A 12,233-nucleotide genomic window follows, 5' to 3' on the forward strand; every position below is an offset into this window, starting at 1 on the left:
AGACCAGTGCTCAAAGTTTTAAATGGGGAGGCCAAATGCACATGCAGGTACAATGTATTGTATAATTAAAAGTAGTCATTTCCTAGATCTAACAATAAATTTATGTAATTTATTTATGTAATAAGTTTTATACAAATTAAATGATTAGTGATTTTATTGTGCATACTGCCAGATTAGAATTGTCTTACATTTCTCACTAGGTATATAAAATATGAATCCTAATGTTGCATCCACAATGTATGGGTTATTTTTTCCTTAATGTCTTCTAAACTTGATATGCAGCTGCTTCCTCTCTCTTTGAACCTACCTTTTCCATGTATAAAAGATGATGCAGAGAAGGCCGTTTGACAATAACTCAAAAACTCAGAGGTGTAGTAATTTTACCATTTTAAACCTTCTGACAGTTTTTTCCTAGAATTGCTATAGCATACATAGGTACTTGAAAGGAATTTGTGATGGTGTTCTTCTACCTCTATTTTAACTGGTTTCTAAACCAAATGTCTATATTGCTACTTTACAACAGTGAATGAGAAAAATTGGGTGCCTAAAAAATATAATGGCCTGCAATTGCTAGAACCATTGTTACTGTCTTCTTGGTGCCATTAATAGCCTTTTTCCTTGCTATCTTTTCGTTTTACAAAAATAATTTGAAATACTTTACAATAAAGGAAAAATGAAATGGTAAGCTTGAAATAAGAAGGTATACACATAGTCAGGAAATTGGGGCAAATCATTAACCATTAAATGTAGCAATCATCAGAAATCTGTAGTGTGATGTTCTCAAAATAGATTTTTCAAAAGCAAATGACTGTGGTAGCGTTTCCCCTTTAGCTTTGGTTGGAGTAGATGAGTAGGGCTGAGAGTATCTTAGTAGGATGAATTGTTATGTAGGATGATGCTAATGAATTTTTGGTAATCTGGTATGTTTCAAATAACTTTTAAAGAAAGTCATTGTTCATGCAGTTATTTACTGTTTTGTCTTTCTCTATACTCTTTCTTTTTAACTCCTAGGGAGAACGTGGATTTCCAGGCAGTCCTGGGTTTCCTGGTTTACAAGGTCCCCCAGTAAGTTTTAAAATTCAGAATTAAAATGAACTCAGGAATTAACAGAAAATGTGTGAATACAAAGTTCGTTCATATGGAACCAAGTCACATATTTAAAGTAGCAAACAAAAGTGTTTTTTTTTTTTTAAAGAAATGGCTAAAAGGGCTTCCTATTGAATAAAACCATGGATTTTATGCTAGTTAATATAAATGTTACTTAAAACATAAATATTATGAAGTGACTCCATAGAAGTTTATTCAGATTGTTTTTCTTTTGTATAGCATGTGGTTCTTTTTTTTACCCCTGCCCAATTTGTATAAAACTCCCTTCTTTCTTTTTAACAATAGGGACCTCCTGGGATCCCAGGTATGAAGGTAAGCACTCATGCTGAGAAGATAAACAGTTTGAATAAAATACGTAGAAAGTCTGCAACTGCAGTAGGATTGTAACTACAACTTCTGCCTCTAAATGAATACATATAGAAATTATGCAGCTACACATGGAGAAACACTCTAAGTAATATATTGTGCAATTTTCTATACTGATATTCTTGAAAAGGTATGTGTTGGTGCTCAGATATTTCTTTTCTGACACCTTCAGACTTTATCTTCTTGTACTTTGTTAGGATTGACTGTTGGTTCTCTCTAGATGTGTATTCTTTATCTCTGGCTTCTGTAACACTCTAGTTTCATAGTTTTTTTTTTTTTTCTTTGTGCATCTGACAGTCCTGCATTCTTTAATATAGGTTAATTCTATTTTGTTCAGCAGTCATCAAGAACATGGCCTGACTCTTCCTTCTCCTCTATGCCTGGTGACATTAATAATGTCCACAGTATTTATTGATGATTATGTAGTTACTGACAATCTATATAATTTCAAATTAGTTTTTCTGTGTTTTTCTCTTGGAGTTCAAGATGTATGTGTTCAACAACTGCCTTAAAATCTCTGCTTAAATATCTCCCAGATGCTCAGATTAGCATGTCAGAAGTTAACCCTCAAATAATCCTGCCCTATCCATTGAATCGCCATATATAATATTATATATATATATATAATTCAGTATAAATTGCATGACTTTTACATGACTCTTTAATTGTGTTTTTATTAATTTTTGAAAATATATACATTCAATGTGTTTTGTTTTTATTCAGCCCTCACTCTTCCAGGTCCACTCCCACCTTGTTATACTCCATTTCTTCCCCCTTTTCCCCCATAGCCCACTGAGTTCAAGTTGTGCTGTTCATATTCTTGTGAGTGTAGGTCCATCCACTGAAGCATGATCACCCTGCCAGGAGCCATACCCTTAAACATAATTGATTCTCCCTCCCCCAGATGCCATCTGCTATCAATAACTTCTCAGATAGGGGGAGGGGCCTCATGAGACCCACCTCTTTCCATGCTGCAATGTTGACTGGCTTAATCTTGTGCAGGTCTTGTGCAGGCAACCACAGCTACTGTGGATTCCATTATGCCCTAAAGACACAGTTTTGCCTTAGTCCTTAACTTCAGGCACTTGCAATTTTTGTGACCCCTTTTCCATGAAGTTCCCTAAATCTTGGGAGGAGTGTGATACAAATTTCCCCATTATGATTGAGCATTCCATTAACACTTATTCTCTACACTTTGATCAGTTGTAGCTTCTGCATTAACCATTCTCCACACAAAAAGAAACTTCTCTCATGAAATCTAAGGGTTGAATTGATAAGATATGAATTTAGAGGGCGGTTTGGTACTATGTCGATTTAACAAAATTTTAGTACTAGGTATATTCATTGGTGCCTATTAGCATCCCAGCAATGGGCTCTTGGCCAGACATACACTACCAGGTATGAGTTTCCTACTGTGGAGTGGGCCTTAAAACTAATCAGAGATCAGTTGAATAACTCCATAGCAGTAATGCCATTACTGTACCCATATCTATATCTTGTCTTGCTGGTTATTGTTGTAGTGATGGCCTTACATTAGGGCATTTTTTCCTGGATCACTAGTACCACTAGTCTGAATTTAGCTCATTTGAGAATTTAAAATTATTATTATTTTTATACCAGTTTTCATGCATGCTAGATAAGCAGTCTACCACTGAACCAGTGCAGCATTCAGCTACTTGTGGCAAGTTACACTTATCCTTAAGATTGAGACCTACATGTTCTTTGCACATGTTACTCTTATTTTACTATCTAGCTAACTCTTTGTATTACTTATCAATCACTATGCCATTTTGTTTTACTTTAGAGACTGTGATAAAAAATATTACTATTTTGTTTACTTACTGTGGTTTATGTTTCTGTATTATATTGTTAACCTCATGAGAAAAGAAGCTCTACATTTTTTATTACTAAGTGCCCAGAGCCTAACACAATTCTCCACAAATATTTTATATCTAATACATGTTTTTAATTAATGGATAGCTAAAAGTGTCACAAACTCCTAATAAATCTACTATACTTAAGTATACCAAGGATACTTTTTAATTTACTTTTCAGAGGTAAATTTGTTCATGTTATTGGTATACTTAATCTTTCACTGTATTTATGCACTAAAATGAACTCTCAGGTTACTATTTATGCTCTTGATGATTTTCATGTATAGTAATGATTATAACTTATATTGTTGCTTTCTTTTAGGGGGAACCAGGTAGTATAATCATGTCATCACTGCCAGGACCAAAGGGTAATCAAGGATACCCAGGTCCTCCTGGAATACAAGTAAGCATATAGGGATTTTCTTCTTCACTACATGATTAAATCCGAGGATCATGCAAGTCCTGACCCTTCAGTACTCCCTGTTTTAATTATACAAATTATCATTTGAAGTTTTCAAGGCATCAATGTATTCTAAAATTAAAAAATACAACATGGGACAGGGAGGCTTTTAACAAGCTGTATTTGCATTTGTTTACCTTTATATCCAGTGTCCATAGATATTTGTGTATGTGGGATCAAAAGTAATTTCCTACATTCTTCTTATGCTATAGGTAGCAGTAGAGTCCATTGTAAATGTGCTTTTATTCACAAACCAAAATCATTGATTTCTCTTTTAAGATATCCAAAATGCCATTTGTAGGAGTATCAGTTATGCATGATACCTGAGCATACATACTTTGAAGGCTGAAGGAATGTAATTTGTGTATGGTAAACATCAAGTGTAATCTTAAAAAAAGATTGTGTTACTTTATAGATAATATACAGAAAATCAACAATGGTTTTTGAGTATTTATAGAGGAGTAAGTCTATTTATGAGAATCAGTACCTTTACCAAAAATAAAATCATGAGATTTTGCTATTGTATCTTGATCGCCAAGATACAATGTTTGGGATATTTTTTTCTTGTTTTCTCTTTTCATTCTTTACTTGATATTACTCTCTTAAGTTTGTTCTATCTTGCCCTTGAGAGCTCATGGAATTTATTATAAATATTTAAGATAAAAATGTAACAGTATATCCAGATTCTATGCTGATACAATGCAAAAGGAACACTAAAACCTTACAGAATATTTAAGAACTAAAACATCACAAATAATTTTGAATCAATAGGTTTTTACCTGGCAGCCACATTCTTTTGGATTCTCTCAATATATCATTAGTGGCCTGAATAAACTGTTGATTCTAAAGCAGCTTAATTCCCTAAACTCTATTAATTTTCCTTTATATTATATTATATTCATATACATTTTATAATGCTTCTCTCCTTGGCTTGTTAAGATTCATTCAAATTGTTTGGTTGTAGTTTATTTTATAGTTTTTCATTATGTATTTATTGTATGTTTTTATCTGTTATTGTAGAACATAATCTTTCTGAAATCTGTATTCAATATCTTTTATTGAGTTACTTTATAAGCTACTTAACCCTTCTGTTTGTATAATTTTAAGTTCTGATAATATTGCAGGGTATAGACTTATGAAAATATCTTAAGTTGCATACCTTTATTTCTTTATAAAATAAATGGTTAAGTTTATGGGATTTTGCTTTTCATCATTTTATTTACTCCCTTTATAACAGGGTCCACCTGGTCCCAAGGGTATATCAGGGCCAAGTGGTCCTCCAGGACCACCAGGTTTAATGGTAAGTTTTTGTAATTGTATTTTCCTCCTTTGTTTTCTGACTCAAAAACATGATTACTGATTGTATTACTTGAAAGTTAACTTAATTTTAATATTCATGCCTTTAATTTTGTTATTTAATGGTGACTCTGTTATGGTGAAGAGTGTATTCTAAGTAAGCAAAGCTCCTATGTTTTCATAGAGGTAAAAAAATGACACACATAGAAGTAAATATGTGACAAGGAAGCTGGACATATAGATCAATGGTAGAATGCTTGTTTAGTACATATGAGGTCCTGATCTTTCTAGTGCAGAAAAAGTTAAAGATAATAAATCCTATTATAATTCTTAGATTTCATCCTAGTTATGATTTAAGTTAGATCTTTGCTGTTATCTCTTTTTAAAAAAGGCAACAAAATTGGATTCCTGTCAAAGTAATTTTTCACATGCCATTTTGTATCCTATAGACTATGTATTTAAGTGACAATTTTGATTATACATGTATGGATAATGCACTTTTGTTTGTGACAATCGGTTCTTACTCTTAAGTAGAGGAAATAATGTGTGCTTAATTCCAGAAGAACCTATTGTACCTCTTTGGGAAAGGCTTAAATGCATACCCTCCCTTTCAGTTTATTTTAATTATAAACATCCTGCAATGCAGGGGACTCTGGGCTATGGCATCTCTTCATAGGTCTGCTGTTACAATATTGGTGTTGTCTGGGTCTGGTATCAAACCCTGAATTTCTTTAACCCTTGTAAACTACTTAACTTATTAATCCACACTTGTGTATATTCCTTCAAAAGTCCCTTATTCAACGGAGGAAGCAATGTCTTATAAATGACACTGAGGTATACACAGAGAATGATGATATTAAAAGTATCAACATAGGCAAAGAAATGCCCATTTAACTTTTCTTTTAAAAAAGTTTTTTATTCTTGAGAATTCCGTACATGTGTACACTGAAATATGATCATGTTTATCCCCCATATCTCCCCTATAACTCTTCCCATATCTCAGTCAACATTTTCCCCTCCCAACTTCATGTTTTTAAAAAGTAACCCTTTAAGTATATGGATGTGAAGCCATCCACCCGAGCATGGAAATCCTATCAAGAAAGGATGATTTCTCCCTTCTCTAACAACCATCAACTGATGAGAGCTCCTCAAGGAGAGGTGGGGCCTGGAAGTCATCTACCCTATATATACTAAGTTTTTGCTGGCATTATCTTGTGATGGTCTTGTATAGGTAACCCCAGTTTCTGTGAGTTTGAAAGTGCAATAGTAATGCCATGTCTAGAAGACAGCATTTCACAGCTCTCTTTCTCATCCTCCAGATCTTACAGTCTTTTACTTTCTCTTCCTCAATGTCCCCTGAACCTTGGGAGAGGGTGTTGATACAGATGTCGAGTTTAGGGCTCAGCACTCAGTCTCTTATTCTCTGGACTTTGACTAGTCATATATGTCTCCCATTGACTACTCCCTAATACAAAAAAAAGGAGCTTTTCTAACCAAGGTTAAAGACAATCCAGATCTATGGGTATAAAAATAAATATCCAAAAGGCATGTAGACAGCATGACCATTTAGAAAAATAATAATAGTAGGTTCTACCATTGGGCCTAAGCCCACCCCAGCCACAGGCTTTTGACTAGGGTTACGGTTTGAGGTATGGCATTTTTCCCCCCTGTGGAACAGGCCTCGAATTCAATCAGATAATGACTAGTTACCCAATCACAGTCATGCCACTATTGCACATTGATGTGTTTTCTCTCCCAGCATTCTATATAGCATCTTCTGGCACTATGAAATCTGGCCAGCAGGAAGAAAGTTTCCTGGTGTGTTTGAGAATGGTTTCTCTGTGTACTACAGCAAAAGCATGAGGTGTCTTCAATAATTGGGTCTTACTATATAGTTATGGAGGGTAACCAGGAAGTATCTATCTGCTGGTTTAAAAATGAGCGCGTGGCCTGGCACAGTGATGCATGCCTTTAATCCCAGCACTCTGGCAGGCATATCTCTGTGATTTTGAGGCCAGCCTGGTCTACAAAGTGAGTTCCAGGACAGCCAGAGCTGTTACACAGAGAAATCTTGTCTCAAAAAGAAACAAACAAAAAAGAAAGAATTAAGAAAGAAAAAGAAAGGAAGGAAGGAAGGGAGGGAGGGAAGGAAGGAGGGAGGGAGGGAGGGAGAGCAAAAGAAAGGAAGAAAGAAAGAAAGAAAGAAAGAAAGAGAGAAAGAAAGAAAGAAAGAAAAGAGTATGTTCTTCCTAAAAATGAACTTCATTGTTTTAGATACTTTGTTACCCATAATTCTGATAAAAACATGTTCCATGGCTGGAGAGATGGCTCAGAGGTTAAGAGGCTCTGGCTGTTCTTCTAGAGGTCCTGAGTTCAATTCCCAGCAACCACATGATGACTCACAACCATCTGTAATGAGAACTGGACACGTGGACACTGTACACATAATAGTAAAAAGCAAAAACAAACAAAAACCCCCAAACACGTTCATTCAGTTATTTGGTTTTGGTACTTGTGCTGCCTCTCCCTCTCTCATATCAATCCGAACTTTCTACCCCTGTCAATTCCCATCAGGTCACCAGAGCTGTCTCCATTTGTCTAGATTGTTTTAATCACTTAACTGTGTGTTTTGGACAATCATACAATGAAGAGGAAAAATAGGATTTTTTGTGGCACCTCCTTTGGTATGCAGTTGCTTTATCACTGAGCTATATCCCCAGTCTTAAAAATAGTTTGAAGGGTCCTTTCAGTTGTCACATTTTATGAAACCAAATAATTTGAAAGAAACCTCTTAATATAATGTTTTTTTTTCTCATTTCTGTGTCTTCTAAGGGCCCTCCTGGACCACCAGGACCACCAGGACCAAAGGTAATGTTTTTTCTTCTTACATCATTTATTTTATGTAGATTAGTTTTTCTTTTTGTTAATGAGAATTTAAACTGAAACTTTCTCTTCAGGGGAACATGGGCTTGAATTTCCAGGGACCCAAAGGTGAAAAAGTGAGTAAAGAAGAAGAATTGGTTGTTCAGCCTCTGTGCTTCTGTATTCACACTCATTTATTTGTTCTGTATTTTTCATTCCCCTGCTTTTTACAGTGGACACAGTTTATGTATATTATTACTCATAGCAGACTGCTATATATCGATGTATTTTTTGCTATGTAAATAGGGTGAGCAAGGTCTTCAGGGCCCACCTGGTCCACCTGGCCAGATCAGTGAACAGAAAAGACCAATTGATCTAGAATTTCAGAAAGGAGATCAGGTAAGCCCCCATGGAGGGGAATTTGATGATTTTTGTTGTAGATGTGTTAATTAGCTTGCTTGTAGTAATCCTTTCACAGAGCGTAGGTACACTGAGATATCACATTGTGCATTCTTTATTATTAATCAGTTTTTTTCATTTATTTTACATCCTGACCACAGTTTCCCTTCCCTCCTCTCCTTCCACTCCCTCCCCCACCTCCCCTCTGCCCCTCATCATGCATTCATAATGTGTACAATTTTGTCAATTATAATTCCTTTAATCAAATTTTTTAAAATTATGAAAAATTTAAAAACTTGTTTTATGTTAAAATGAACTATATATAGACATGTACTCTTAAATGTGCATGTTCTTTCAATAACAAGGACTTTGAATAATTAAAATTTTAACAATAGATTTATCAGGATATCATCTTCATGCCAAATGATTGATCCTTAAAATATATAATTCATTAGTATTCACAGGATAGTCAAACTACTTCCACAATGTACTCTTAGAAAATTCTCATCACCTCTGTGTAAAAACTCATGCATATTATCAGTTTTTGTTTCATATTCTCCCCTAACTTTCCATTTTCTATTTCTTTACCCTGTAGATTATCTATTGTTGGTGTTTCATAAAAACAGAATTAGGCCTTCTTTGCTGGTTGTTTTTATATGACTGAATGTTTGCAAGTTCAGTTACTTTTTAGCATGCAGCAGTAGTTTATCCTTTTTATGGCTAAATAATATTCCATTGTGTGAATATAGTAAATCTTTTACTTACCTATTCATTAGCTGATAACCATTTGGGTTGTTCCTATTTTTGCTCCTTGATTTATATGCATGGCTAAGATCAGGTCCTGCTAAGGTAGATTGTCATTATATGATACTTGATTTCTCTGAGGCTACACAAGAAGATCAAATGTTCTTTTAGCATATGTTGACCTACCTTTAAACAGACAAGATTATATGCATGTTAATTCACTTAAATGCTAATAAGAATATTGAAAACAAAAAATGATTTTAAAATCTACTATCAATATGAATTAAACCACTTAATTATCTGTGAAAAGATACATTGTTTTATAGCCCACAAATCTTCTAGTTTTATATTCTTTTCTCTTGCTTTTTGTAAAATACTTTACATGAATGAAAAGAATTCTTATGACATATCTTGTTATTTAGCTCATATTGATCCTAGATATTAACTGAAGAAAGAATTTTATATTATGTTCCCTAACAGATTTCAGCTTTAAATTAAAACATTCTGCTGTCTGTTTATATCTGATGAACCTAAATTTCACATTATTAAACATATCCAGTAGTTATAACTCTACTGAATTCTAGTAGTTACAGTGAGAATGCATATTCTGGTATTAATGTGCTTTAATTCCCCCTATACCTGCATAGGGAGTTCCTGGTGACAGAGGCCCTCCAGGCCCTCCAGGAATACCTGGTCCTCCAGTAAGTATTCTAAAATGCTTCAGAATCTTTTAATATGAACTGGTATTGAAATACAATATCTCATGAACTAACATGAAACTACTGTTGATGTGCAGGGTCCTCCTGGTGGTGTGAAAGGTGAAAAAGGTGAGCCAGGAGAGCCAGGCAAAAGAGTAAGTGTTGTGACCATTACTAGTGTTTGTAGAAATTCTAAATATGCACACGTGTACAGGCTTTCTTTTTTCAGCCACCAACCAGCTCCCAAATCATGACATGGAGACTTATTTTTAGTTATGAATGCTCAGCCTCAGCTTAGGCTTGTTCCTTGCTAGCTCTTATAATTTAACCTGTTTCTCTTCACCTATGTTTTGACTTGGGGCTTCTTACCTTTCCTTTCTTCTGTATATCTTACCCTCACTGCTTCTCATTTCTGGCTGGTGGCTGCCTGGCTTCTGGCCTTGAGCATTTCCCTTTCTCCCTCATTCTCTTCTCCTTATTCTCTCTTTCCTATTTATTCTCTCTGCCTGCCAGCCCTGCCTATCCCTCTCCTGCCTAGCATTTGGCCATTCATTCAGCTTTTTATTAGACCAATCAGGTGCCTTAAGCAGGCAAGGTGAAACAAATGCAACACATCTTTACATAATTAAACATACATCCTTACATTGTTAAACAAATGCAGCATGAACAAATGTAACACATCTTTACACAGTTAAATTTCCACAACACACATGTGGGAATATTTTCTTTCTTTTTGAATCCTAATTTCATTGCCTAAAAATATCACTACAGGTATAACTTATTATAATAACTGTCATTTCAAAGGTCTGTTTATATAGTTCAAGGCAGGACCGATGGACTGATGATTGCTATAGTCCTTAACTTCGTACTTTCTAACTAACAAATTGTTGCTCTTGCTCTGCCATTGCTTTGTATCCTACAGGGTAAACCAGGCAAAGATGGAGAGGCTGGCCAACCAGGAGTCCCAGTGAGTAGCTATGGTCCTTTCCTTCAAAAACAACAACCAATAGCATTTGGTAATGTTTGCACTATTTGTAGGTGGTGCTAAAAAACAGGGGGCACACAGTATGGAGTTTGGTAATAGCTTAAATGATTGAAAATTGTAACTATTTTGAATATAAATTTGAAATATCTCCGGTTTTAAGGCAGATGTAATGAGGTATGCTTTATCATCTTAGATTCTTTTCCAGTTGCTATAATGACATAAAAAAAAAAAAGCTTCTACAGAAGGATACAGTCCACCATGGTGGGGAAGATATGCAGCATTCAGGGAAGACATGGAGGCAGGAGCAGAGATGGGCTGGTCACTTCACATTTGATAATGATGATGATGATGATGATGATGATGATGATGATGATTTACCATTCCATAGATGTACATCTTGCATACTGACCACTCTCATCTCCCACATACCTCTACACAAATAATTCTCATGTTCATGTCTATTCATTTTGTTTTGTGGCCCAGAGAGATTAATTGAGGCCCTTGGTAAGGCTGAGTTTGGAGCTCTCCATTAGAGCCTGATGGGCTCAGCAGAGGAGGGCACATAACTAAAGACAGTGATTCCTCCTCCTGCAGAATCTATTAAAAGTCAATAGTTTAGAGGCAGAGGATAGGACGCCATGATTCCCTCCTCTTTTTTCTGACTGATTGTATGTCTGGGCTGGTCTTGTGTGGTCACAGTGCAGGCAGCTACAGCTGAAGTGAGTTAATGATTATAGTAGTGGAATTAAGTCTCGAGGTTGGCATTTAGTAACCCTTCACCCTATCTTTGGGCTCTTACATACTTCCTGCCTCCTCATCCAAACGTTCCCTGAGCCTTAGGGGGGTGGTATAAGTGACTTGTTTGTGACTGGGCCTGCATCTGTCACTTATATTCTGTATCTTTACCCGCTATGAGTGTCTGCATTCACCACTGTTCATTGTTAGGCGAGGCTTCTCTGATTAAGGCTGGGGACCGCTTGTATCTATAGGTATAGGCAGAGGTATTTAGGAAGCATTTGCTGATATGTAAGGAAGTTAACCATAGAAACCATTTACTACATGATCCTACTTCCTCTTCAAACTTGGGTTGTTAGCCAGGCTTATACTACCAGGCATTGCATTCCCCTCTTCCCACCTGCCTCACCTTGAATGGGTTTTGAATCCATTCAGAGGGTAATTGGTGACATCCCACAATAAGTCAAGCTGCTATCACACAAATGGAAATACTTTGCTTTTCAAATGTTTTCTTTATATCCCTTTATCCTTGTCAAGCCTTCCCCCACCCACATCTTTATTCCCCCAATCTTGCCCCTCTATCCCTGCCTAAGCCTTTGCACACATTAGCCCCCTCTCTTTACTTTCTTTTTCCTTGTGGTCTATTATCATGCCCCCATCCTTTAAGGTAACCTCTCTGTACCCCCATTTCTTTCCCTGTTTTCTGG

At 35.7% G+C, this 12,233-nt stretch overlaps 1 protein-coding gene across 2 annotated transcripts in view; it reads left to right on the plus strand.

Annotated features, from left to right (window-relative positions):
* Col4a5 (collagen type IV alpha 5 chain) overlaps positions 1-12,233 on the plus strand; it is a 210,454-nt gene that overhangs the window by 82,302 nt on the left and 115,919 nt on the right. For both annotated transcript variants that reach the window (XM_036175182.1, XM_036175183.1), the window contains exons 7-16: positions 1,012-1,065; positions 1,393-1,419; positions 3,670-3,750; positions 5,045-5,107; positions 7,936-7,971; positions 8,061-8,102; positions 8,272-8,364; positions 9,756-9,809; positions 9,905-9,961; positions 10,729-10,773. In XM_036175182.1, the coding sequence (XP_036031075.1) occupies positions 1,012-1,065; positions 1,393-1,419; positions 3,670-3,750; positions 5,045-5,107; positions 7,936-7,971; positions 8,061-8,102; positions 8,272-8,364; positions 9,756-9,809; positions 9,905-9,961; positions 10,729-10,773 (552 nt within the window). The remainder of the gene's footprint in view (positions 1-1,011; positions 1,066-1,392; positions 1,420-3,669; positions 3,751-5,044; positions 5,108-7,935; positions 7,972-8,060; positions 8,103-8,271; positions 8,365-9,755; positions 9,810-9,904; positions 9,962-10,728; positions 10,774-12,233) is intronic.

This window comes from Onychomys torridus, chromosome X (genome assembly GCF_903995425.1).
Source record: "Onychomys torridus chromosome X, mOncTor1.1, whole genome shotgun sequence".
NCBI lineage: Eukaryota > Metazoa > Chordata > Mammalia > Rodentia > Cricetidae > Onychomys > Onychomys torridus.